The sequence below is a fragment of the Dendropsophus ebraccatus genome, chromosome 5, assembly GCF_027789765.1.
Source record: "Dendropsophus ebraccatus isolate aDenEbr1 chromosome 5, aDenEbr1.pat, whole genome shotgun sequence".
In the NCBI taxonomy this organism is placed as follows: domain Eukaryota; kingdom Metazoa; phylum Chordata; class Amphibia; order Anura; family Hylidae; genus Dendropsophus; species Dendropsophus ebraccatus.
This window is the reverse complement of record NC_091458.1, coordinates 160157059-160184353: the sequence shown is the minus strand read 5'-3', so window position 1 is coordinate 160184353 and position 27295 is coordinate 160157059. Positions and strand designations below refer to the sequence as shown.

At 42.6% G+C, this 27295-nt stretch overlaps 1 protein-coding gene across 3 annotated transcripts in view; it reads right to left on the bottom strand.

Annotated features, from left to right (window-relative positions):
- BCAS3 (BCAS3 microtubule associated cell migration factor) overlaps positions 1-27295 on the bottom strand; it is a 657814-nt gene that overhangs the window by 478615 nt on the left and 151904 nt on the right. For all 3 annotated transcript variants that reach the window (XM_069971782.1, XM_069971780.1, XM_069971781.1), the window contains exons 14-15: positions 24502-24595; positions 3316-3449 (exon numbers count right to left, since the gene is read on the bottom strand). In XM_069971782.1, coding sequence (XP_069827883.1) covers positions 3316-3449; positions 24502-24595 — 228 coding nt within the window. The remainder of the gene's footprint in view (positions 1-3315; positions 3450-24501; positions 24596-27295) is intronic.

The window sequence follows — 27295 nt, the reverse complement described above, 5'->3', positions numbered from 1 at the left end:
TGCTAATTACTAAATGGAGAGACAGGGGACCCAAGTATTATATGGAGGCACAGACGTGGCTAACTACTATATAGAGGCACGGAAAGGGCATTTCTACTATGTGAGGGTATAGCAGGAGCCTATGGGGACACAAAGCAAGCAACAGTGTGGAGCAATAAACATGGGGAGTTTGCATAGAGATGAGGATGGTGCTAGAGCAAAGCGTTCTAATGTTTGTCGAGCTCTATATAGGTCAGTGTATGGGGGAAATACTGGTCTTTGTATAGTGGATTTATTTTAGTAATGGTGTGAGGGTATTAGTCATTTTGTGATGGTAATGGCAGTGGTTAAGGTGTGGCCATAATATTTCCTTCCTTTATACTGGTATTACTGGTAATATTGGTGTTGCTATAGTACATTTGGTAAATAACTGATCGCAAAGTGATTTATAAGGCGATAATATGCCCTTAGGATATGCTGACAAATGAACTGACAACTCCTTTGAAACCCGCTGGCACTGTAGAAAGATTTTTTGATGCTTCTACACAACTATTTGTTCACCTTTTTATGTTATAACCATTTATTAAAGTGCTGTCTAATCAGAAACTGCAACTTCCACCATTCTCTGAAGTATTCAAAAGTTTGAGGTCTTTGGAGTGTTATAAACCGAGTTGTGAACACTGCAGAACCCCTTTAACCACTGCTCCTAGAGGATAGAGGATAAATGTTTATGGTGATAAAAGGAGAAGTCCAGCGATATTATTATTAAAATATTGTATTGACCCCCAAGAGTTATACAAATCCCCAATATACACTTATTACGGGAAATGCACATAAAATGCTTTTTTTCCTGCACTTACTACTGCATCAAGGCTTTACTTCCTGGATAACATGGTGATGTCACTTCCTGGATAACATGGTGACGTCACTTCCTGGATAACATGGTGATGTCACGACCCGACTCCCAGAGCTGTGCTTGTGTGGGCTGTGATTGCTGGAGAGGATGATGGCAGAGGGATGCTCAATGTCCCTCCATTGCCCTGTGTTCTCCTGCCATCATCCTCTCCAGCAGCCACAGCCCGTACAGCTCTGGGAGTCGGGTCGTGACATCACCATGTTATCCAGGAAGTGACATCACCATGTTCTCCAGGAAGTGACATCACCATGTTCTCCAGGAAGTGAAGCCTTGATGCAGTAGTAAGTGCAGGGAAAAAAGCACTTTATGTGTATATTGGTGATTTGTTTACCTTTTGGGGGGCAATACAATACTTTCATAAAAATTTTCACCAGACTTCACCTTTAAGGCCTTCTCTTGTTAGGTATAGAGGATGTTATATGCCCTCCAAAAAAATCTAACTTTTCCAATAATTTCTCATTAAAGCAAGATTACGGTTACAGAATTAACACTGTGTACTCACTATACGAAGAGGACACAACTCTCTAAAAACCCAATAAGCATACAACAGGTCCATTTTAAAGAACATGTATTATATAATCTGTCTACAAAACCACAAAGAAGTCAAAAGGTCAACTGCATCGCAATAAAGTTAAGCACAGAGTTTAACCAAAATAAAAGAATCTCACAATACGGGAGTCTTCTCTACGTATTGATCCAGAATGGTTTGGCAGTTACACATTGTCTCAACCACGCAATTATCTTGAACTCTGACTTATTAGTCATTTCTAATAAGTCTAAAAGCACAGTTCATCATCCTAGATCAAACTATTGACATTTCATAAATGATGGCATTTATTACCAGTCCGGCCATACTTTCATCTACACATAGAGTCATAAACTTAATTCTTTACCAGAACTTTTTTAATATATGAAAAATAAAGTTTACCAAGTAAAACAGAAAAGCAAAACACAAAAAGCATTCATTTAGAATGTTTTCTATGCTAGGAAGCCAAGTGTAAAACCATCACCACAAGCATCTGCAGCTCAGATTGCGGCTTCTGAAAGTAGCTCATTATAATTAAGTGGGAAAAGAAAGAATATTCGCACCAAGCCATGGAATGGTCAGCACTTCTTTTATGTTCCAGTCCTTGATAGCTTACAGCAGGACTCTACCTTGTACTTTACTCGGGCTGTGTCTAGTAAAACAAACTAGTTTAACTAGTGCTGTTACTATTTTACAGAAACTTTTTTGGTTGTACTGATTGTATAGGCACCTTTCTGGTTGTGATGGTTGTATGGGCACCTTTGGGGTTTCCATAAATTTTATTAGAATTTTTGTAATAAACAAACATCAAGTAAACATACAAGTTGGGCAGATAATAATAGCCCAGAATATCTGGTTTCAGTATGTAGGACATAATACAAATAAAAGTATTAAGCAAACTGTCATGTGATGGGCACCTTTTTGGTTGTACTGATTGTATGGGCACCTTTTTGGTTGTACTGAGTGTATGGGCACCTTTTTGGTTGTACTGATTATATGGCCACCTTTTTGGTTGTACTGATTGTATGGCCACCTTTTTGGTTGTACTGATTGTATGGCCACCTTTTTGGTTGTACTGAGTGTATGGCCACCTTTTTGGTTGTACTGATTATATGGCCACCTTTTTGGTTGTACTGATTGTATGGCCACCTTTTTGGTTGTACTGATTGTATGGGCACCTTTTTGGTTGTACTGAGTGTATGGCCACCTTTTTGGTTGTACTGATTATATGGCCACCTTTTTGGTTGTACTGATTGTATGGCCACCTTTTTGGTTGTACTGAGTGTATGGCCACCTTTTTGGTTGTACTGATTGTATGGGCACCTTTTTCATTGTACCTACTGCATGAACAACTTCATTGACTATAAAGACATTGCAGAAAATATAATAACTTTATGGAAACTGCTGGGCTGTAATTACTTAGTGTAGAGTTGAACAGACCTGTCAACCTGTTTGGGTTTGGCCACCTTCTCCAAACCTGAACACTTAGTATTTGATTCCCCGCAGCTGCAGTACTTGAATGCCTCCCTAGGACTGCCAGGGAAACGTTGGTAAAGCTTATAGGTGTATCCGTGTGTTCAAGGAAAGCATTTTACCTGACATGAGGCATACGGAGCCCGGAACCCCCAACACCATAGGATACCCAGTTGTGAGGTCTGTGCAGCCATTCTGTGAGCCTAAATCAGCACAAATAAGCTATAAGGTGAGATGTGGCAGGTTTATTTTTCGGAGAAGAACAGTTTCTGTATCTACTATAAAACTGTATGGAGCAGGCCTAACAAATGTTCAGCCAACACTCCACACAGCAACCCGCGACTGTGGTCATCCATAGAAGGAGCCCTAAAAATTCCAGAATCCCACACTTTAAAAAATCCCACAAAAAAAAAAACCTTACTTTAGCTTCAGTCTCTCCACGATGCAGTGTGTACAAATGATGGACGGCACTTTGGGAAGATGACCAAGGATGAGTTAGGATCTGGAATACATGGAAATCATGTCCAAGTGTATCAGAGGTAACCAGCAACATTCCTACAAAGACAAAGGAAAGATTTAAGTTATTTTTTGAATATGTACAGACAATTATTGTAGCCAAAAGAGGCCTTTGTGTTATCATGTTATAGATATTAGCAGCAACAAAATACATATAGTGCACCTTTTGGTCACTTAAGTAATTTTATTAGTTTAGCTTGTAGCTTGTCACTTTGTGATGACCAATATGCAGGACTGAGTAGCGTTAAAGGGGTACTCCTGTCGGGACCCCTTTTCAGAAAATGCCCAGGGAGTGGGTGGTTGAAAGCAATAATACCCACTTACCTCCCTGGCTCCAGTGCTGCCGCCCGCATTCCTCCGCTCTGGCCTTTGCTGTCCAGTCACTTCCTGGTCTTGAGAGATGGACGTGGCAGGCCTCCTCAGCCAGTAAGCTGCTGTAGTGGTGTCCCGCCTTTGTTGCTGAATGGCCAGGTAACGTCTCAAGAACAAAAAGTGGCCAGACAACGGCGGACCCAAGCGGTGAAAAGCGGCAACAGTGCAGGAGCTGGGAAGATGGTATTGTTTTCATCAACACCATGGCTGGAGTATCCCTTTAAGTCTTTCCACACCGTAGATAGTGTTAAACTTGTGTTTCTATCCTGTAGAGGCAGGAGGGTGACTGAAATCACTTAATAAAAACTGTATGTATATATATATATTTTTTATTTCTTTTTCTTTCTTTTCCATTCTTGTTGGCATGATCTTGTATACAAAACTTGACTTGGTTGGGTGGTTTCTATTACGTCCTACTGCAGTCCCCAAGCTGATATTATATACATAGGGGGACATTTATGAAGTCCGGGTTTTTTTTTGCCAGCCTTAAAAATGTCCCTGCAGCTCCAGAGCTCAGGGGATTTATGTAGGGGTGCACGCCTCTACATAAATCCCGATAGCACTGAGCCTGTCCCTGTGAAAATTTTTAAGCCTACGCTAGGTCAGAGCTGGAGTAGGGTTTAATATCATTTTTCCATGAAAATTATAAATGCGGCGCACGCAGAAGCAGCGCCCCCTCTGCGTGCTGCCGCATCCCCCCCCCCCCCCCATGTAATGCCCCCTCTCCACCCCAATGGCGAAGGTGGCGCAGATGGGGCCGGTGCGTAAAAAATACCATTTGCGAATACTTTTTCACCAATCTGCCCCATCTGCGCCTAAAAAAGGCATTTACGCCTTTTCATACACGTCCCCCATAGTCTAAGCTGTATGTATTGTGAACATTCTAATTACAACAACCTCATATTCTCAGGTCGGCCACCATGTTATAAAGTTATCAAATCATTTACATCAGCATATTATAGAATATAAATATTATAAATGCCATTATACAAATATTCTGTTTAATTAGGATTTTGTAAGGAACAATAGACGTGTACAAAACGCTATACGGCTCTGTCTCTCTCTGAATAGCCTCGATGCTGCCATTTCTGCTGACAACACTGCAAACAGGCAACAAAATAAAACGCTGTCCCATCTACATGTTTTTTTCTTACCTTCTACAAGCGCCTGTGCACGAGGGAGGGGAAGGCATACATAGGTTTTATTTTAATTTACAACTTCCTATCTTTCGCACGTACTGAATACCAAACAATAAGCTGCTTTCAGGAAAGGACTTAAAAGTTCAGAGCACATATACATAAAAGGAAGAAACGTGTACAGATGTAGACTGCGGCTGCAGAGCTATTTATGCTGTATCAGAAGACTAAACCAAATTCTGGCTGGCCCGTAAACTAAACCCACGCCCCAAACGAGGTGCCAAGCCACAAAAAGCTTTTGCGTCAACTCGGAATACAAGGAAGAGAAAGACTTCTAATTATAGGGCCTGGAAGCGGAAGCATGGAGTGATTAGGAGTTTAGGCGCTGCGGTATGTTTATCTGGGAGCTTCCTCTCTCTCTTTCTCTCCTACTCGCTCTTCTAGGCTGGGTTTGATAGATGAAGCTTGGCTTTGGAAGGCCGGATCAAATCTGCTGGTGGTAAAGAAAATTCTTTGCTAGCAGATTTTACTCAGGCTGATTAGGAAGGCAGTAAGCCCTTTAACACAGGCGTCAGATGGTTAGCCCGAAAGACCAAAATTAAAGAGTGTATGATAGTCTCCGAGTAGCCACTAGGAATGTTGGAAAGCGGCGGTAACAAGTGATGTTCAGAAGATCCTATTTATAACACCTAGCATGCCACATGTCTGCACGGACCAGAAACACTCCCGCTACTCCAAAGACACGTTTACGCCAGCAAGGCAGAACACACAGCCTGTAATTTGGATTTCCTTTAACAACACCTTCATCAAAGGGGGGGAGGTTTGGTTTTACACAGTGGTATTGTATATTTTGTAATTGATACTGTTTAGGGTAGGGATGGGGAACCTTGGCTCTCCAGTGGTTGCTATACTACAACTCCCATCATGCCTGGACAGCAAAGGTTCCCTACCATTGGTTTAGGGCATGAAAAATTGTTATTCATATATAAATTGATATACATACATGATAATATTGTGCAGAGTCAAGCCGGAATGTTTTAAGTGGGACACATGGGAGCAGTCCAAAGACAGTTGGGTTTCACCCTAAAATCAGGAATATTTGTCCAGATTTGTCCAAGCACAAAAGCGAATATGCCCCTATCTAAAGCTGCAGAGCACTGAATATAGACTCATTATTTTGGGGTCAAACTAAGGGAAGGTTCACACCAAGAACTAGACGAGGAAAGTCTTCTGCTTGAAATTTCCTCTTCTTCAGTGCTGGTGGAATAGGCTCCGAATTTGAGTGGAATGCGAGTGGGAAGTGGAAATTCAAAGCCCAATGAGCCCAATGAGGGGTTTCTGTAGCAGTGTCTGCCCAAAGAATCGACATGTCAATTCTTTGGGCAGAAAGCGGATCAACGGCTGAACATTCTCAGTGTAAATTCCAACCAATGTGTAAACAACAGAGCGCAAATCCCATTGAACACAAGGGGACATTGCTCTGTACATATTTTGCAATGGGAATGTAAAGCGGAATACATATACAATTAAGCGCGGATTCCACTTGAAATTCCTCGCCTATTCCTCAGTGTGAACATAGCCTGAGACAAGGCAGGATTCACTCCTCAAATCTTGCGCAGAAATTTTTGTGCAGCTGCACATGAAATTCTTACTATACAACTGATTGTTACATCTACCACATAATGCTGATCTGTTAAGTGCAAACAAAACAGTTGTCATCCTAGACACATAGAAGATTGTCGACAGAAGAAGACCACTGGGTTCCATCCTTACCTCTACATTGTAACAGTGTCATTAAAGCAGGAGTCACCCTCTGCTGGTTTCATGCGGCCTACATCTCACTGTACATTCCTGTATGGCACTTCAATGTGGGGACTGGGGGTAGTAGTACCCATTCTCTACACTGGTGACTGGTTATGCGCCATTCTCTTCTTTTTTGGGGGGGGGAGGGGGGGGGGTTTAATGTTGATGGTATAAATGACAAGGTAACTCTATCCTGCAGGACAGTATGATTATGGCAAAAGCACACCTTTTCATTTACACTTACATGTTTTTTTTATTATTTATACTATTCTTTAAAGGGCCATGATTTTTTTTGTATTTTTCCGTCAACAAAGCTGTGGTCAAAGAGGTCGTTTCTGCAGCGGTGTCAGTGTATGTATGTATTACTATCAATGAGGGGGGTTCTGTCCTCTGGGAGCTCCTGCTGATCGACAGGTCTATTTAGCAATTCACCAGGCTGACCACTGTGCAGTCTATTGCAGTTCCCTACAAAGTTGGCAGCTATGAGCTTCGATGTGAAGAGAAAACTTGTGAAGGTGTAGCAGCATTCCTGAGATCTAAGGATGCTGTGCAAGGAGCCATTGAGACTCCACTGATTATTAAGTCAGGAGGTGTCCACGATGATTGGAGCATGGCGAGGTTGGACCCATCCGCAAGAGTGGTAGTAGAGAAGAGGCCAGTAACTACAGGCCAGTTAGCCTGACATCTGTAGTAGTAAGAATGATAGAAGCCCATCTAAAAAATAAGATATTTGGTCAACTAAAAATAAGCAACTTGATGGACTAAAATCAGCATGGATTTACTGAGTGCAGATCATGTTAAACTCAATGAAGATAGGAGCTTTCTCTTGTAAAGTAGATCAGAGCTTTTTCTTGTAAAGTAGATCGGAGCTTTTCCTTGTAAAGAAGATGGGAGCTTTCTCTTGTAAAGTAAATCAGAGCTTTCTCTTGTAAAGTTTTGGGTCTTCATTGTACGCATTGTTTTTCAATGCATTATTTTGTGTATGTTTTTAAATTCACTAATTAATGTATGCAACACATGGTGAGAAACGTTGTCAGTTACCCGTTGGTATTTAATATATGATGATGTGTGGCATGTAGGTGGTCCGTAGAAGCGCAACAGTGCGAAACAGGCTGCAAGCACTATCTGTTTGGCTGTTTTGTTGCTAAAAGTCTATTTTGTGAGCAAGCACCCCAACTCTCCATAGCGGTGCCAGATACAAAAGGACTGCAGTGCAGACCTTCTATAGATTGTTTTTGTTTACAGTTATGCAATTACTTACCCTTTAATGTACGACTACTAGCAGAACTAAAGTATATTCTTGTATGTTACGAATCTAAACCTAAACCAGGAGGAGTTGTTCCTTTGGGCACCAGGTGGAGGCGGCTTCACTTTATGCTTGGGACCTCTACATAGAAAGTTATTTACAGTCACCGGTCGCTCTTTCTGTCTGGTGTATGTGAGGACTGGCTTTATTTATATTAGTTATCTGTTTATTTTTGTTTATATCGTCATTTTCCCCCATTTTGAGATGACATTATGGGGGATCCAGAACCAATTATCAGTTTTCCACTGAGAGTTTTGCTCTGAAGTTACAATAATTTCATCATACAATGGTCGTCCTGGAACTTAAGGGAGCGCTATATTATTATTATTTGAAATGCATTTATATGTATATGTGTATGTGAAGGAAATTAAGACATGTTATCTAATTTTTTGGTGAAACAGAGTATACGAGGGTTAAAGATCTAAGGGATGCAATTCATTGGTGTCTTGTCTAGTTCCCAGAGTAATGGAGGCCGGTGATATCTGCTCACTATCAAGATAAGAAAATAAAGTCAAGAGTTTATAAACAACTGTTTCAGCATTCAACTTCAAATGGAAAATTATATGTGGAAGCCCAATGTTGTATATACTTTAGACAAGGGGTGTAGTGGTGAACGTGCTTTGCTTTGATCACAGCTCTATTTTTCAATCTCTTACAGACTATTGGCTCCACTGGTGACAACAGACTACACTGCAGATCTTCCACTGTAAACTGATAGAGACTGTTGTCTAGCAGCAGTGGAACCCATGTCCCCCAAAATTAGATTTTCTGGACAGGTTCACATCCAAACAAACTAAGAGGAATATTTCCATCTCCGTTACACTTTGCAAATACATTAATTTAGCAGATTTGCCTTCTCCTGATATGCTGCTCTTTTCCTCCCCTTGTTTACAGCTTGCTGTCTAGGTTACCGACCACCACTCTGCTCGAAAATCAGTGGTCTGGTGTACATAACACTATAGTGTATGTATTCATTATATATATATATATATATATATATATATATATATATATATATATATATATATATATATATATATATATATATATATATTAATATTATATATATATATATATACACACATAGCCCTATAAATCTATATTATAGCTATACATACACCAGCAAGACCACTGATTTAGAGTAGAGTGGTGGTTGGTAACCTAGACAACAAGCTGTCTAATTAAAATGAGGTGATGTTAATTCAGCCGATACTGCAGTATCGGCCGGGTGAACTTATCAGACATCGACCATTGTTTGCCTAAAGGGGTATTCCCATCTCAACTGTCAGAGGTGTAACTACCATCATAGCAGCCATAGCGACTGCTAGGGGGCCCACCACATCAGGGGCGCCCTAAGCTGTCATCCAATAAAATCATTCCAATTAAAATCAAATGATGTTCATCTGGCCGATACTGCTGTGTCAAAGGGCCGATGTTCTTACACAATGTGAACATGGCCTTATACTGTATTGCTAATAAAACTGGTATAAAGATATAAATACATTTTCCTAAAGTATCTAAGGAGATAAGCGGTGCCCTCCCCCTTATACAAAAATGTAGATTAAGGCTATGTTCCCACTATGTCTTTTTCAGTCGTTTGATGACTTTTTTTTTTCTGGATGGTCATCATTTTCACAGCAAATAACGGACGTTGTTTCCTAATAGCCATCAAGCGTCCAGAAAAATACATAGTGGGAACATAGTTAGGAGCATAAAACAATCGTACAGACTGAAAATCTATGCGTGTGCTTATCTCCTGTTTACTAATTCATTTCTAGGTTTAGTGTTTTGCTTTTTTTACCCCTACTTTTCTTTCCCCCCCTCTTCTCTCTTTTTTATTCGTGCCTTGAGTTCTGTTTATTGCTATATTTTTGTAACCGTCCGTGATAAACCTGACATCGTCCTCCTCTTTTTGTAAACTCCATTAAATACAAAAAATTTTGGGCATATATTCGTTTTAGACTAAGGCTATGTTCACACACCGCGTCTTTGTTGCTATATTACTGCCAATTGCGCAGTAATATCGTGCCATTTCTTCTGCGATTTTAATGGAATTGCGGCAAAAATGGTTCCTTTTTCCTGCAAAAGAAAATTGCCGCAAAACAAAAAATATAAAGCTCTGTGTGAACAAAGCCTAATAGGTCAACTCGCTAATACATGAATTTTCTAGAAGAAAATAAGGGAACGCCTTTCATCTGTGATTATTTTAGATTTCTAGGGAAATTTGAGATATAATTTAGACGGGTGTGAAGCTGGCTCCCGACCACCATGAAGCAATCAAATAGCCATTTATGAAGGCCCAGCTGCCAAGTCATAGCCCATCATCTGTTTAATGAGAGTCTAGCCACTTGCTAAAGTTCTGAAATCGGTTGTTAACCCAACATTAATGGTTTTCACCAGCAAACTGACCAAAGAGTGCTGCTAACACCACCGGGCTCATAAATTATTTCTATGCCTCATAATACTACGCACATTCTGAGAGCTCAAGGAACGAAGTACGCAGCGCTCGGTATAAACATTATTAACTCTTCATTAACCACTAATGAAAATAATAAAAGAATTGCTGATTGCATGCGGCAACATCAAACATTGCACTACACTCGCCTAGAAGTATAATCTAAGTTTCCTCATGTGACGATATGGCCACCTGGCTGTGCTGGACACGTTTTTTTATGGTTGTGTTAAGGCACAAAGGCTCTTTTGCATGGGAGGGGGGGGGGGGGGGCATAAAAAAAATACATAAAAAAATACATATCTACATATAAATATATATATTTTTTTTAAATTTTATTTTTTTCTGAATGAATAAAGTTTTATTGCGGCAAGAACACAATGACCAATTTCTTGGATCTTGATTTGACTTCAATCGTTTTCAACTTTTTTAGTTCTTTTTACTTATGGCAAACATCTTTGTTTTCTTTGTGATCGCACACTTTGATCAATGTGAAAATCTCAGCAGATTGAAAAGCCAGTGTAAACTCTTAACCATTAACTTGAGACCACCACCACATTTCAATAAACAGCATTTAAGTAACCAGAAAAATTTCATGTCCGTTAAAGCCGCAGTCAGGCATTCAAAGGGGTACACAATTTAATCTGTTTTACAGCCAGTCCAACATTAATTTGCCTGTTCTTAATAGATGGAAAAGCACTCTGGTGGCCAAGGAGGGGTCATTAATTCCGAGGTAGATGTGTCGCACTTCACAGCTTTCAGGCCGCTCGACTGGAAAAAGTAACGCCTCTAAAAACCATCAATTATTTACCAAGTCTACACGAATGTGAAGGTATTTATTAAATCAAGCCCGGGTCTGTGTCACTTCTTTCTACCATCATAAATGACGGGATTTCTAATTCTAGTCTATGCATTGTAATAACATTTCCCCAATTGTAGCATGGAGGTCTTGTTATTGTTGTGGAACTGAGAAGATTGAAGGGATATTTGTTAGGGAATAATAACTAACATACTGGTATATACTGGTATATGGTATATATGGGAGGTAATGATCAGATTTCTGCATAAGTGACAATAAAACACTTATTTACTGCTCGAATGACTGATAAAATGAACTGAGATGAATAACTGAATACATGGATGATGCTAGGATATGCCATTACTTTATGATCGGGGGGGTCCACCTCAAACCTAAGAATTAGGAGGACGCAGCACTGGAGTCACGCTGCATCTCCTTAACCGGAGCAGACACAGTGGGACACCAGCAAGGTGTATCCGTCATTCTCACTATTGGTGGGAATCCCAGAGTTTGGCATTTTCTAGCCACCTGCCACCACTTTACTAGATAAGATGCTTCTTAGGGTACGTCACATGTACCATATTGCTGCCAATTTAAGAACAAAATCACACTCTGTAATGTTATGGCCAATGGCTAGGCATTCTTGGAGCCGATTTTCATGTACTGTAGCCACTGCCTACTTAACTAATCAGGTGCGTGGCAGTAAACAAGATAATACATTACCTTCCCCCACTCCTGCCTGCATCTTTAGCTCCCGGGTCACTAATGGCCCGCTCAGCCAATCAGTGGCTGCGGCAGAATAGCGCCCCGATTGACAGCTGAGTGGGCCATCAGTGACCCGGAGCCGGAAAAGCAGATGGAAACCGTCCGGCAGCGGCTACATTCTCGCACCAGAATGAAAGTCTGCTACGAGAATGTTGACCATAGGCCATAACAGTGCAGAGTATCACAGCGGATTTTGCTGCTGAACTTGCAGCGTGAAATCTGGAGCAATACGGTACATGAGAACATACCCTTAACTTATTCCCGACAGTCATCATATAGTTACAGCAGAATGGAAGCAGCAATGGTGCATAGCCTAAGCTAAGATCACACCATTGGCAGTGGGTGTTCGCTGTAACATACGTCTGACATTCTGCTGCAACATCCAGATTTGGAGAGAACTCAGATACCAGATAAGTTAATAGTGCCTGCTGCATCTCTTATTATAATTCTAAAAGCAGTCATGGAATTACATATAAAGTCGTAATACAATAAAATATTAAATATAAATAAAATGTTTGCAAATATTTTTTTAAGGGGGGGGGGGGCTTTTTAAAACACTACTACGGCATGCCAAAAACTCAAAATACAATAAAAAGTGTACAGTAACTGGTGCATCCAATGACCCGCACTATGATGACATTATATGGAATACAGGATGGAAGGTAGTGCATTCAGCGCTGGACTAGGATACAAGTACAAGAACAAAATTTGCACTCCAAAAGCCAAATGGCCGCCCCTACACTAAGGAGCCCTGATTTAAATCTGCATAACGGGTTATTGCTCATATGGGAGAAATTCTGAAACAAATTGTGACCTTTTGTTATATTCCTTATAAAAAGAAAACACCTTAACATTACACTACATATTATGGAGGAAAGGGGGCTTTTTAAAATTATTACTGCCCTTTTGGAGGGAGGGGGTTATGTTCGGGCACCACAAAGCCTTTTCTAAACTATAATGGTGCCTGAAAAACAAACATTCTAATAATAAAGAAGCCGAAAAAGCGAAAACGTTTTTTCATTTTTGTTTTTAATGCTAAAGACTTTAATTCAGTTAAGTATCAGACTACACCCCCATGTGAGATATTTTTTTAAAAAATCTTTGAATTACACGAGTAAAAGCATTAAAAAAAAAAATCCCACAAAAATAGTGTCACATGTCAGTCTGAACATGAGGCTGTCAGGGGATAATAACGCTATAACGAAGAAGGATGCCAATGTAAAGGTCTCCATACCAGTACTATGAATCACTTGATAGGTGGAAGAGACCAATACAAACTTTGTATTCGGTCCAGAAATTTCATGCTATATTTTGGATAATGGGAACAAGATTTATTGTAATTTGGGTTAGGAAACACATATTCAGAAAACTTCATAGGTCACAGCCAGGCTTTTTTAATTACTACAGCTCAGTGAGTAATGTATGAGCAAGTTATAGGCAAATTCTTTCTGCCACTGTCATAGTCTATGAATGTGTGTGTGTGTGTGTGTGTGTGTATGTGTGTGTGTGTGTGTGTGTGTGTGTGTGGGATGGGGGGAATTCACTCAACCATATACAAATATGAGACACTTTAGAAGTCTTGGTATGTGAGCACCCCATTCACTCATTTACAGGGTTTCTAATGTATTGTTGTTTAGCATAACCCTTATAAGCGACCTTTGTGGACTCCTTCACTTTACTCCAATGTAACATAAAGTATAATGGGAATAAAATGTGAAGATTATACATAGTTAATACTACCAAAACTGAAAATTGTGGTAATGGGACAAGAATCCACTTTGCGTTATATAAGTATCAAATGGGCAAAATAAAAACTGCTAAATATTTCACAAGTTATCAAACATCTGAGAGGAGATGAAGCTTAGATCTGTGACCGGCAGCTTTATCAGATGACTATTACCATATTAACTCTGTGTGTAACGGAGGAAGAATGAAGTTCACACAGCGAGAAGGGCGATAGAAATAAGGAGGATAACAGGTAGGAGGACACTGTCACCGTGTGGCCAAACCAGCGACTGGAATAGAGAGGGAAGCAGTCGGCTATTACACCGCTACTTAGCTACTTTAGGGACGGGAATATGAAAATGTAAACTATAGAATTTGTCTGTTTAACTAAACAATAAATGGAATTATCTGCCGGCCGCGGGATATCTCAGTTATCGAAAGAAAAAAAAACATGTGAATCTCTGATGGATGCTAAAAGTTGAAATAAAAAAATAAATATTATAAGATGATTATGATCCACATTTCTTACTGTCTTACTTGGGCCATGTTTACATAACATATTTTTTATGACAAGAATGGCCGTTGTTTTCAATTAAAACGTGTTATGCTGAAGTCAATGCAAGCAATGGCCGTAGTCCATACAAGTGTTTAACAATGGCCGTTGTTTGCTACTGCTATGGAAATAATTGACATGTCAAGTATTTCCGGACGTTCTGCATTGATTTCACTGCAGTTGTCAGTGCAACAACAGTTGTTGTTCGTACGCTGTGTGAACATAGCCTTAAAGTGAATCTGTCGGTAGAAATTTATGCTTCTTACTGCTGACACTGTTAGATATGGTCCCTTTTATATATCCATTAGTGTTTTTGGAACTTAGAAAAAATACCTGTGCAAAGTGTGAAAATGGATTCCTGAAGCTCAGGAACTGCTGCAAACTGGAATCCCTACTTACCTTCCCTACCATACCTATTCCTGTTTCGTTGACAGCCAGCTGGAAGCTGAGCCCCAACCAGAGACAGGGAAGGGTGGGGGACTGAGAGGTATATCCACTTGTAGAAGCTTGTAGATACCCCCCAAAAAGATGTCAATATATCAATAGCCGGTCACGTGCCCTTGAGCATCAATCACAGCTTGACAAGGACATCTCATGCGGCTTACAATATCGTCTGGTGACAATGATGGCTGATGCAGAGCGCTCTCCATGACGTCTCCAACATCAATGGGGGCCATTGTTCCTGCTCAGCATTAATCGACTTTTCTCAGTGAACAGCACTGATGCCCACTGGTCCCTCGTCCAGCATAGATGCTCCCTTTGGTGGTGGTGCAGGCACGTGTGTCTAGCAAGTACAGAACTGCCCTACACTTTGTGAATGATATAGTGACAGGCCCATACTACTTGACTAACCATTAATCCAGTCATTGAACAACACAGGCCTCATTTCATTTTCATGGATGACAATGCTGGAGGTTGTCAAGGTCGCATCATTGGTGAGCGGTTGCTGGAGACTGGGGGACCTCACATGGAGCGGCTGCTGCTGGAGACTGGGGGACCTCACATGGAGCGGCTGCTGGAGACTGGAGGATCTCACATGGAGCGGCTGCTGGAGACTGGGGGACCTCACATGGAACGGCTGCTGGAGACTGGGGGATCTCACATGGAGCGGCTGCTGGAGACTGGGGGACCTCACATGGAACGGCTGCTGGAGACTGGGGGGACCTCACATGGGGCGGCTGCTGCTGGAGACTGGGGGACCTCACATGGAGCGGCTGCTGCTGGAGACTGGGGGGACCTCACATGGAACGGCTGCTGCTGGAGACTGGGGGACCTCACATGGAGCGGCTGCTGGAGACTGAGGGACCTCACATGGAACGGCTGCTAGAGACTGGGGGGACCTCACATGGAACGGCTGCTGCTGCTGGAGACTGGGGGACCTCACATGGAGTCGCTGCTGCTGCTGGAGACTGGGGACCTCACATGGAACGGCTGCTGGAGACTGGGGGATCTCACATGTAGCGGCTGCTGGAGACTGGGGGACCTCACATGGAGCGGCTGCTGGAGACTGGAGGACCTCACATGGAGCGGCTGCTGCTGGAGACTGGGGACCTCACATGAAGCGGCTGCTGCTGGAGACTGGGGGACCTCACATGAAGCGGCTGCTGCTGGAGACTGGGGACCTCACATGGAGCGGCTGCTGCTGGAGACTGGGGGACCTCGAATGGAGGGGCTGCTGCTGGAGACTGGGGGACCTCACATGGAGCGGCTGCTGGGGACTGCAGGACCTCACATGGAGCGGCTGCTGCTGGAGACTGGGGGACCTCACATGGAGCGGCTGCTGCTGGAGACTGGGGGACCTCACATGGAGCAGCTGCTGCTGAAGACTGGGGGACCTCACATGGAGCGGCTGCTGGAGACTGAGGGACCTCACATGGAGCGGCTGCTGGAGACTGGGGGACCTCACATGGAGCGGCTGCTGGAGACTGGGGGACCTCACATGGAGGGGCTGCTGGAGACTGGGGGACCTCACATGGAGCGGCTGCTGGAGACTGGGGGACCTCACATGGAGCGGCTGCTGGAGACTGGGGGACCTCACATGGAGGGGCTGCTGGAGACTGGGGGGACCTCACATGGAGCGGCTGCTGGAGACTGGGGGGACCTCACATGGAGCGGCTGCTGGAGACTCGGGGGACCTCACATGGAGCGGCTGCTGGAGACTGGGGACCTCACATGGAACGGCTGCTGGAGACTGGGGGATCTCACATGGAGCGGCTGCTGCTGGAGAATGGGGGACCTCACATGGAGGGGCTGCTGCTGGAGACTGGGGGACCTCACATGGAGCGGCTGCTGCTGGAGACTGGGGGACCTCACATGGAGCGGCTGCTGGAGACTGGGGGACCTCACATGGAGCGGCTGCTGGAGACTGGGGGACCTCACATGGAGCGGCTGCTGCTGGAGACTGGGGGACCTCACATGGAGCGGCTGCTGGAGACTGGGGGACCTGACATGGAGCGGCTGCTGCTGGAGACTGGGGGACCTCACATGGAGCGGCTGCTGGAGACTGGGGACCTCACATGGAACGGCTGCTGGAGACTGGGGGATCTCACATGGAGCGGCTGCTGCTGGAGAATGGGGGACCTCACATGGAGGGGCTGCTGCTGGAGACTGGGGGACCTCACATGGAGCGGCTGCTGCTGGAGACTGGGGGACCTCACATGGAGCGGCTGCTGGAGACTGGGGGACCTCACATGGAGCGGCTGCTGGAGACTGGGGGACCTCACATGGAGCGGCTGCTGCTGGAGACTGGGGGACCTCACATGGAGCGGCTGCTGGAGACTGGGGGACCTCACATGGAGCGGCTGCTGCTGGAGACTGGGGGACCTCACATGGAGGGGCTGCTGCTGGAGACTGGGGGACCTCACATGGAGGGGCTGCTGCTGGAGACTGGGGGACCTCACATAGGAAATAGTCATGGCTGCTTCTACTTAAATGCCCTCCCCACTTTCATGATACAATATCACTGTAGCGTGAATTTTTTACTTTTCCAGACATTTCACCCACAAACCAAATAGCCCTAACTTTTTGTGAGTAGCGTAAGCTAAAATGATTTACTGTATGAGCAAAAGATTTGGGAGAGCAGTTGTAGGGGGGAAAAAAAAAAACTTCAAATCCTATTAAAATCCTGCATTGAACTGGTGATCACTTCCATCCATCCTAAGGGTCATGGTGGAGGTGACCAATGGCTACTGCTAGCCCTGCCGGCCCTGGTGGATCTATGACTCCTCATGACATGGAGTATAGGGAAATGTTTGCAGATCATGTGTTTGATTTGTTTCTGAGTATACAGTTATTACAGTTAATAATTCTTTCCTCCCAAACCTCTCTCCATCCTGGCCTTGCTTGCAGATTCTTTAGCGTGTCAGCAGTATTACTGCAACCGTAATGCTCACCATGACACCACGATGCTTATCAGTCGTGTGATTTACCAAGCCCTCTGCAGAAACAAATCACAAATCTATGGCTGTTCCCTGTGTCTCTCGCACCACCCATATCGAGTCCACTCCAGATCACAGCTCTCTGCCGCACTACGCCTTGCCAACATCATAAATGTTGCCATTAAAATATTTGTTTTAATTCTGACCTCAGAGTCACAGCTAATAAACAACAAAGGCAACGGGAAAATTGAAAAACAAACTAGATGCAGCTGTTACGGTGGACATTTCACAATTGTTCTTAAATTATCCTTTAAGAGAGGGATTTTATGGCCGTTCCTATCTCATAAAAACTAAACATACCCCACTAGGAGCGAGGGCCGGGCAGAAGTTATTTTAATATTTTTGCTAATAATTTTTTCATCTGCCAAAGTACTGGAGTAGTTGTAAAACCTTGACAATTGTGTGTGTAAAGCGAACGAAAACAGCAAAACCTGATACTCTAACCGTGTAAATGAGTGTCTGATGGCGGCTGTACGGCGGTACGAGGGGTTCTGTACAGCTCCATAGTATGACGCCACAAACACTCCGTGGGGCACCAGCATTTTCAGGTATTATCATTTATCACTTCTCACAAATTCATGCAAAACCTTGTATATGACATTAAAGGTCTATCGAGGTACGGCATGGGCCAATACACGTTTATAGGCACCGTATTAGTTGGAACTTGCATGGAGATGTGATATGGTGCAATTATAAAACCACACAATCATCTGAACATAAAAAGATGTTCCCCAATTTGCAGAACCACATAAACAGAAAACTGCTGCGGATTCCCCCCAGGTTTGTGGTGCACCATAGGGGGGGGATCTCGGTTATATCTGGATGTAGCCTAAGTGGGCAGTAACTGGCCATGCCTATGACAAAAACTATTTAGGAGCCTAAGTATCATTGTGTAGCTTGATGCATCTGTATGTGTAAAAGGACCCTTAGACCACCTGAAGGAAAAGTCATGGTTTAAAGCTAATGTATCATTTCATAAGTGATTTTTTTATTCACTACCTTCTTGACGCCAGTGCAGAGATCCCGGTGGCACAGTCCATTGTTTAAAATTCCCCCCAGTGCCTGTGCTCGGCGCCGTTCACTTCTCGTGCACCAGTCCGGCTCTATGCCCTGGAGGCGGGCCCCAGTATAACAATATCCCCTCCCCTCGATGGTGTGGCCAGGCTTGATTCTAAAGGAGGCGCGTCACTTAGGGGAGGGGATATCAAATCAAAGCAGCTTTATTGACAGGTCTAAATACCATATTAGCATTGCCAAAGCAAACAGGAGATTTTTGGGGGATGGGTAGGGATGGGTATATTATAGGTCTGTGGTATATTATAGGTGGCGGGATAATGGGGTCAGGTAATTGGAGTCCATGACGTATCACACTCCTCTCAGTCTATGGCAGGCAGTGACGTATTGTGCCACTATGGTCGCTGTGGTCTCTTCTTCCCCCAGCAGGATGGGCAGTCTCTCTTCCTCCTCCATGGTGGAAGAGTGACTGCCCATCCTGCCCATTACACTGGGGAAGCCTGGCCCATCTCCAGTACATTGAGCGGGCCAAGCACAGGAACTGGGTGACATTTTGAAAAATGGACCTCACCATCGGGATCCCCGCACTGGCGCCAACAAGGTAGTGAACAAAAAAATTTCACTTGGAAAATGGTAAATTCGCTTTAAACTTATTACTGCCCAAGAAGCAATTCTTTTGCCTAATAAGATATATTACTTGCTTGTACTACTGATTTCTGCAACATTTTTAAACCTTTTAGAAGATTCAAAACCTACATATAATAATAGGGTGTTACAGGAGACGTTAGTGGTCACATGCTTTGTGATGTGCTCTTAAAAGGAAAAAAACAAAGGACATAACAGCCTGCATCCAGGATCCATAGAGAGCCCCCCCCCCTTTAATTTCCCAGCCGGCCCAGCTCACCTTGAAGCCCAACATCACTCATGGTCACAACAAATAATAAATGCTCTATACCAGAGGATGCTGCCTTACCAGCTGTTTTGGTGGGGACCATAATCAGAGAATAATACGTCCGTTATAGAAAAGCCCTTGAAATATATGTGTATGAATGTTTGTTTTTTATACCAGGTCATTGTCCCATATGTAAAATAAGGGTTTATTGGTAGTGATGAATAACTAAAGGGGCCTTCATGATTACGAATCGCCTCAGATTACTTCATCTCAGACTATCCACCCCGTCATAATCATAAAACTTCAGGAAAAAGGTTTTAAAAGTGATCTATGAGGGGCTGGGCTATTCCAAACAATGGCTCTCATTAGAGTAATGCACTAATTTACAGGCTTGGGGAAGTCAATAAAAACAGCAGAGAGCTACATTACTGGGCTGTAACCTAAGAATACGACATAAAGCTCTGCCCCAACAAGTCCTCCTGATCTCCTGACATTTACAAGGTGGTCCTGTGCCAGCGCTCATAGTGTCTACACTTTTATGGCTGACCTGTGGCGGCAATCTGCTTTCTGAAGCCGCGGTCGTCGTGGGGGTTAAATGCTGCAACACAAAAGAGATATCTCAATGTTTGCTTTGAAGTTTCCATATTAACACAGTGTTAATGGAGGGTAAGAATGAGAGTAACTGAGAATATGACAGAAAACGTCACTCAGGAAAAGTGCGGAGACATCAGAAGGAAACCGAAATCTTGTTCATTCAGTCCATGAGGGTAATGAGATTTTACTGACCCCAGACACTATTATTGCTGTTCATACTTTATAGAAAGATTTAACCTTATACTCTGTGCTGCTATGGGCTCCGCAGACAACCTACAGGCAGCCCCCCTCCGCTCGCTGTCGTCGTGGGTAATAGCGCCGGCAGCAAGCGAGGAACAAGGAGCAAGTGAGCGCTGACCTGACAGGTTGGCGCTCGCTTGTTCCTCCGGATTGGTCCATGTAATAGGGTCTTAAACTGCTGCGAGCCCTGTGAGTAAATAAAGCTGTATCCGTGTTTTCCAGGTGCCCCCGTGGGCGGTATCCTCCCTCTGCGTATAGCCGGCAGCCTGAGGGATAGGAGCGCGGATCAGACTTTGCTGGTGGCCTCTTTGTGAGTGATAAACAAGATATTACGGCAGAAGAAAGTGACAAGGAGGGGAGAATGAGCTATTAGGGTGTTAGGGCAGGGAATAGAGAGGAGCTAACAGATTCCATTGTATTATTAGCTGGGTCTGGGTTACATTAAGGGTCCATTCACACCTACAGGATCTGCAACAGATTTGATGTCACATATTTAAAGGGGTGTTCCAGGGAAAATCTTTTTCTTTCGTATCAACTGATGTCCGAAGGTTAAAAAGATTTGTAATTTACTCCTTTTTAAAAATTTTAAGTCTTCCAGTACTCACCAGTTGCTGTGTGTCCTGCAGGAAGTGGTGTATTCTCTCCAGTCTGACACAATGCTCGCTGCTGCCACCTCTGTCCATGTCAGGAACTGTCCAGAGCAGGAGAGGTTTTCTATGGGGATTTGCTGCTGCTCTGGACAGTTCCTGACATGGACAGAGGTGGCAGCAGAGAGCCCTGTGTGAGACTGGAGAGAATACACCACTTCCTGCAGGACATACAGCAACTGATAAGTACTGGAAGAAGTACATTACAAATCTAAGAGGGTCTAAATATATATAGACCCTCTAAAGCTGCAGATTTGATGCTGTAGATATCAATGTTACTAAAAGATTGAGCACATCATCAAATCTGCAGCTTTAGGCTATGTTTACATGCTGGTTTTCTACGGCCGTTATTTGGTACTCTGTAATATATTTAACACCTATAGTCGCCTGTCTCCCTGACAGTCCATTGGTGTTTCTTCTTCCTCTCCGATAGTGACATAGCTAAAGCGCCAGAGCACATTATGGAAGCACAGTCAGATATCGGAGAGGTACCATATGCTTCATTACCCTAATAATTTACACAGTGTCAGCGCTTCAGAATGTTAATTGCAGATGACTTTAAGACTCCACGGCTATTTTACATATTTAAGTCAACTTGAGTTATCCTCCCATTTTTTCCTTTAGAACGTCCTGCATTGCATAATATCCCTAACAATTCTCCTGTTTATCGGCAGTCCAGCCCAGGCCTTGGTCCCATCTTCTTTCCTGCGATCACCCACTAAAGGTCACCATACACTAACAATAGCTGCTGGCTAAACCAACAACTATCTCTGCCGATCTCCCTATACACATAAATGTTTGGCATGAAAGAACATTCATCTGTTGTCTAAGGAGAGAGCAGGGGTAGAGAGAGAGGTATGGAGAGAGGGGTAAGCGGTAGCCAGATTGTTCTAGCATCAGCTTGGTGCTATCTAAGGCTGCGTTCACACTACGTATATTTCAGTCAGTATTGTGGTCCTCATATTGCAACCAAAACCAGGAGTGGATTAAAAACACAGAAAAGATCTGTTCACACAATGGTGAAATTGAGTGGATGGCCGCCATATAATGGCAAATATTTGCTGTTATTTTAGAACAACGGCTGTTGTATTGAAATAATGGCCGTTATTTACTGTTATATGGCGGCCATCCACTCAATTTCAACATTGTGTGAACAGAGCCTTTCTGTGTTTTTAATCCACTCCTGGTTTTGGTTGCAATATGAGGACCACAATACTGACTGAAATATGCATAGTGTGAACCCAGCCTAATGTTGTAAACTTCTGCTGCAATGCTGTACAGATCACTTTACTGCAGCCTCCTCTTATCACCACAGACACAACAGGAAGTCTCAGCTTAGTTTTAGGCCTAGTGGTGAGAATGAAAACTGAAAGATTTCGGAATTATTTTAGAATATAGATAGAAAATGTAAAATTAAAAAAATAAATCACCAAACATTCTTAAAAAAATATGTTTAACATAAAAACATGATTTAAACAATAAGTCAAAAAGTATTATTATTGTCTGATTATATATTCTCTTTAAAAGGATTCTTGAATAAAAAAGTGATTAAGACCTAAGATCAGCCCCGTGATCAAGCTCTGATCTTAATCATGTTATTTTTTTGAATACGTCTAATAAAGGATTTGGGATTTGAATATTTCTAAGTGGTGGTATACAGGTATCCGCGGTACATTGGTCTATATAGGATTTCTAAGATCAGGATGGTCTATCAACTGCTGATGAACAGGTGAATGTAAAGCTGTAACAATCCTCCACTACCACTACGCAGTGAATGGTGCCCACTGGTGCCCATTTTTTTTTTAAATTTTTTCTAACAGCTCAAAACTAACATATAAATAAAGGTTAGGCTTTTCTAGCCTCACTGTCCCCGTCCCTATTAGAATCGTCTAATCTGCTGGATGATTCCAGTCGGCTTCTCCTTCAGGACCACAAGACCATAAATCACACAGTCCTCTCACTAATCCAATGACAAATGAGACACGGCTTCCCCTCAGGCATGGCCAATTAACAGGTGGAAGATCACCAAGTTACAAAACTTTTACATTTTATAAGTGAATGAACTCCTCCCTATAAATTTCTAGTCTACAAGCCGGTGATCCGCGACGGTGAAGTTAGTGGGAAAAGGTTCACCTCCACATCTTCATCAGTGAAGCATCCAGCCGCCCTAGCAACACAGATACACAGACCAGAAGAAGCATCGGGCCTCCTTAGACTTTCTCATGTTGTGTCCCAGCTTTTTATACCGATAGGTTTTCGACAATATTAGTTACATTTGATAAATTATTAAATTCAAATACCATAAATGCCTGAGTGTCCGTATTCTGGAAACTGTTCAAATAAATGTGGATAGCGCAATTCTCCTCCGCTCTTCTATATAAAAACTGTTAGGACTAGATTTTATTTTTATTAGTTTTGGCTTTGTGTTCGTTTGTAGGAAAAAAAACAAAAACAACTCAAGTTACCAAGTTACCAGTCAGTTAGTTGGGGAGGATTTTGAACCTCCGAATAACTGAAATTTTAGGCTTTTTAAGAATTTTGCATTTGGATGGACATTTTTTAAGTTGCCTTTTCCCTTTTTTTTTTTTTTTAAATTTTTGCTATAGAAAGTGGTAGTATGCACTATATAAAAATATATAGTCATAAAACTTAAATTCCCATTTTTTTTTAGTTCAATATAACAAGGATAAAAAAAAAACGGCCATTTTACACCTTGAAAAACAAAACAAAATGATGTATGAGAAGATAGCCTATTGCTGCATTCATTTTACCATGTGTCTTTACACGCCATCGAGGTCACGGTAAGTTCACACAGGACAGATATACTGTAGAAACTTATTTCTGTACATATGAATTACGGAAAACACCCGATTGGTTGTGCAGCATATTCATGAATTCCAATTGACTTCAATGGGCAATGCTCATAACAGCACGGAAATAGCACTGACAATAAGCACTGAAAAAAGGGAAGAAAATGGGACTTTTCAGAGGGGATCCGCTCTGCCAGGTAACATTAAAACCAATGGGAGTTTGAAAAAATGCCTGAAAAAAAGCTTTGAAAAACCACTGCATTAACTGCGGAGTCTCTACCAACCTTAATCTGGCAACATATAAAATCGGGTTCACATCACAGCTTTCTATGTACACGCCTAATGTACTCATGTGAACAGAACAGGAAATCTCAGCTTAGATTTAGGCATCGAGGCTAGAATGTAAACTACACAATATAGTACATAGTAAAAAGAGAAAATAAAAAAAAAATAAAAAACATGAAAAATTCTTTAAAAATTTGCTTAACATAACCTGATTTTAACCATGTGATGAGATGACACCTTCCCATTATAAACATTCCTTACCGCTGGGGTTGAAGGCCATACAACAGATTGGTTTTTCATGAGCTGGGAAATGGGCAACAATGCCTTCACCGTCTGAATCGTCACTGACAAGAACCTAGGACAAAAAAAATAAAAAAAATAATGGTTAACTATTAAAATTGAATTTCCTTTTTTTTCCCCCTCCAGTTACTATTCTTACTGTTGTTGTATTTGACACCTTTAGGTATTTCACATATATACATAACATTGTCACGTATTACAATACAATAAATTTCCCGCTTCTGTTGCCATAGTCTGGATTATTTTGTTAGTTTTTGAATGTTCTATTCATCAAAGTAAACACAGAAACTCACCAAAGAGCTGAGAACGGCTCAGACTATTGCGCAGTGAACAAAAATGTTTATTGTCATCAGAAACAAACATCTCATCTGACTGTAGCACCCTGGGAAAGGGTAAATTTAGCAGTTTTCATACCTTATTTTATATCATACATCATAGTGCTTGTTCCAGTTAACAGTGATCTTTTATCACCTGCGGATTGTGCTATCTGACGACTGAAGCGCCATTTAGCCCCGTCTACACCACCATTGGCCCCTCCCCCATGACGTCATCTGCACACAGGCCCCGCCCCTTGGCTGCCATTGGAACAGGCTAGCCTAAAGTTCTAGGGCCCACCCCCTTTTGGTCGGCCCATACCAATGGCCACTGAGGGGGCGTGGCCTATGCAGCGATGACGTCATGGGGGTGGGGACAGTGGTGGCATTGTGGGCGGGTCCAAGTGGCAATTCTGAAGTAAAGCCCTGCCCAGGTAGCACAATGCGCAGATGATACAAATCTACTTACTATCTACTATCTAATTATGTATATGTGGGCATAAGGTGGCGGACAAACACTGCTCAGTGTTTAACCGGTATCTTCGATGCTTCTCTGCCATGAAACACTAAATGACGTGGTCCTTTGTATTGTAAGCCACTAATCACTGGTATATCGATACTTACCTGTCAGGAGTCACACGTGGTCCTATGCATCATTAACTGAACACTGTTGGCTCCAGTGAAGGGATAGTCCCACTGCACCTGGAGTTTGGGGATGCACATATCAGGGGGTGCTGAATTTAGTGTCGGTTGGGACATTGTAGCCATTTGTATATATGTAAATATACTTGTATGTCTGTATTTGTGTGCCGCATCTTTTTCTAATAAATTCTTCTGCACATGATGAAGTTATACAGTTTCTTTCTTTATGCAATTTGTTGATTACATATGAGACTGTCCACCAATATTTGACATCATTTTATCGGTACACAGTTTGACCAACTTAGAGTATTTTTCTGCAGTCCATTCGGCAGGAGATGCAGTTATTGTCCGAAACAACAACTTTTAATCTTGCAGTCAAATCAGTGTGGTCTACAGTGTCTGTGCCCTAGTTCTGCACCACCCCTCCGTCCTTCCTTCTAACCCTCCTAATTATTAGGAACGCCCCAGGCAGGATTTCTCCTATTCATCTATTATGTCCCTTAGTTATCGGGACTGAGTTGCAGTTACCAGTTCCTACATTTACTGTATCTAACCCAGTGAGCAGTCTCCCGCTGAAACTGTAACTGTCAGGGAGAAACCCGCTGAAGTTCCAGCATGGGGGGGGGGGGGGGAGGTGAGGTTAACCACTTGTGCTGATATCTTATATATATGCTTGTTTGAGAGAAAGTCTCGTGACAAAGACGGAACGCGTGGGGTTTTTCGGACCCCGACATGGACTCCCTCCCATGGTGATATTGATTCATTGATTAGGTTCCATCTTATATCAATTACTTTCTGCCATTTTTGGTTTTGTGTCAATAGGTCACAGGTATATACACACATATATATTGTCTATGCATTTACCCTGTTTCATTTACTGTGGGCCATTATTTTCAGCTGTAGGAGGGGTCATAATATTTGTACATGTCGGTATATTCTGGTACCGTGTTCATCAGACTTGGTCCTTTGTATTTTGTTTTTAAATGATTTTGTTATGCATGTCTTGCACTTATAGTTCTATGTACTAAAAAGATTTAATGGTTTACACTTGAGCATACAGTTTACTATTATCTTTTTTGTGGATGTACCACCCATTCATGTATAACCTGGCTTTTTTTTCTGGGTTACAAGTTGATAGCCTCCGGTGTCCTGCAGCTCTTCCAGCTGCAACGTCACAGACCAGGACACCACCCCAATCACTGACTGAATGAGCGGGCAATCACTCTGCTGGGCTGTGACACTGCAGCTGAAAGGGCCGGGTATGTGACGTTCCCGGTTTCCCCATTTCCATCTAGTGGCTGACAGTGGGACTCAGAAGTGGTGCTACGGAACATTGGGATCCATGAGTTTATTTTGTTTATAATTTTCCCACACACCCCTGCCTTTCTCCCTTTTTTGAATTTCAAGGGGCTTCTCCTTTTAGACATTAAACTTAAAGGGAACCTGTCACCAAGACAATGCTGTGTAATCTATTGCCATGACGTTATAGAGCAGGAAAAGCTGAGCAGATTGATATATATTTTTGTGGGAAAAGATTCAGTATAACTCGTTACATGTTATTTGAAATCCCTGATCATTCTGTGTTAAGGAGTCCAGTGGGCGGAGCCACTCAATGGACTGGACTCTGTAGCAAGGAAACAGAGATTTCAAGCAATAAATTACAATTTATACTAAATACTTTGCCATAAAGATATATATCAATCTTCTCAGCTCCTTCTGCTCTATAACATGATGCCGATAGCTTAGGGAGCATTTTAATGGTGACAAATTCCCCTTGAAAGTGCCTCTCTGGAAATTTA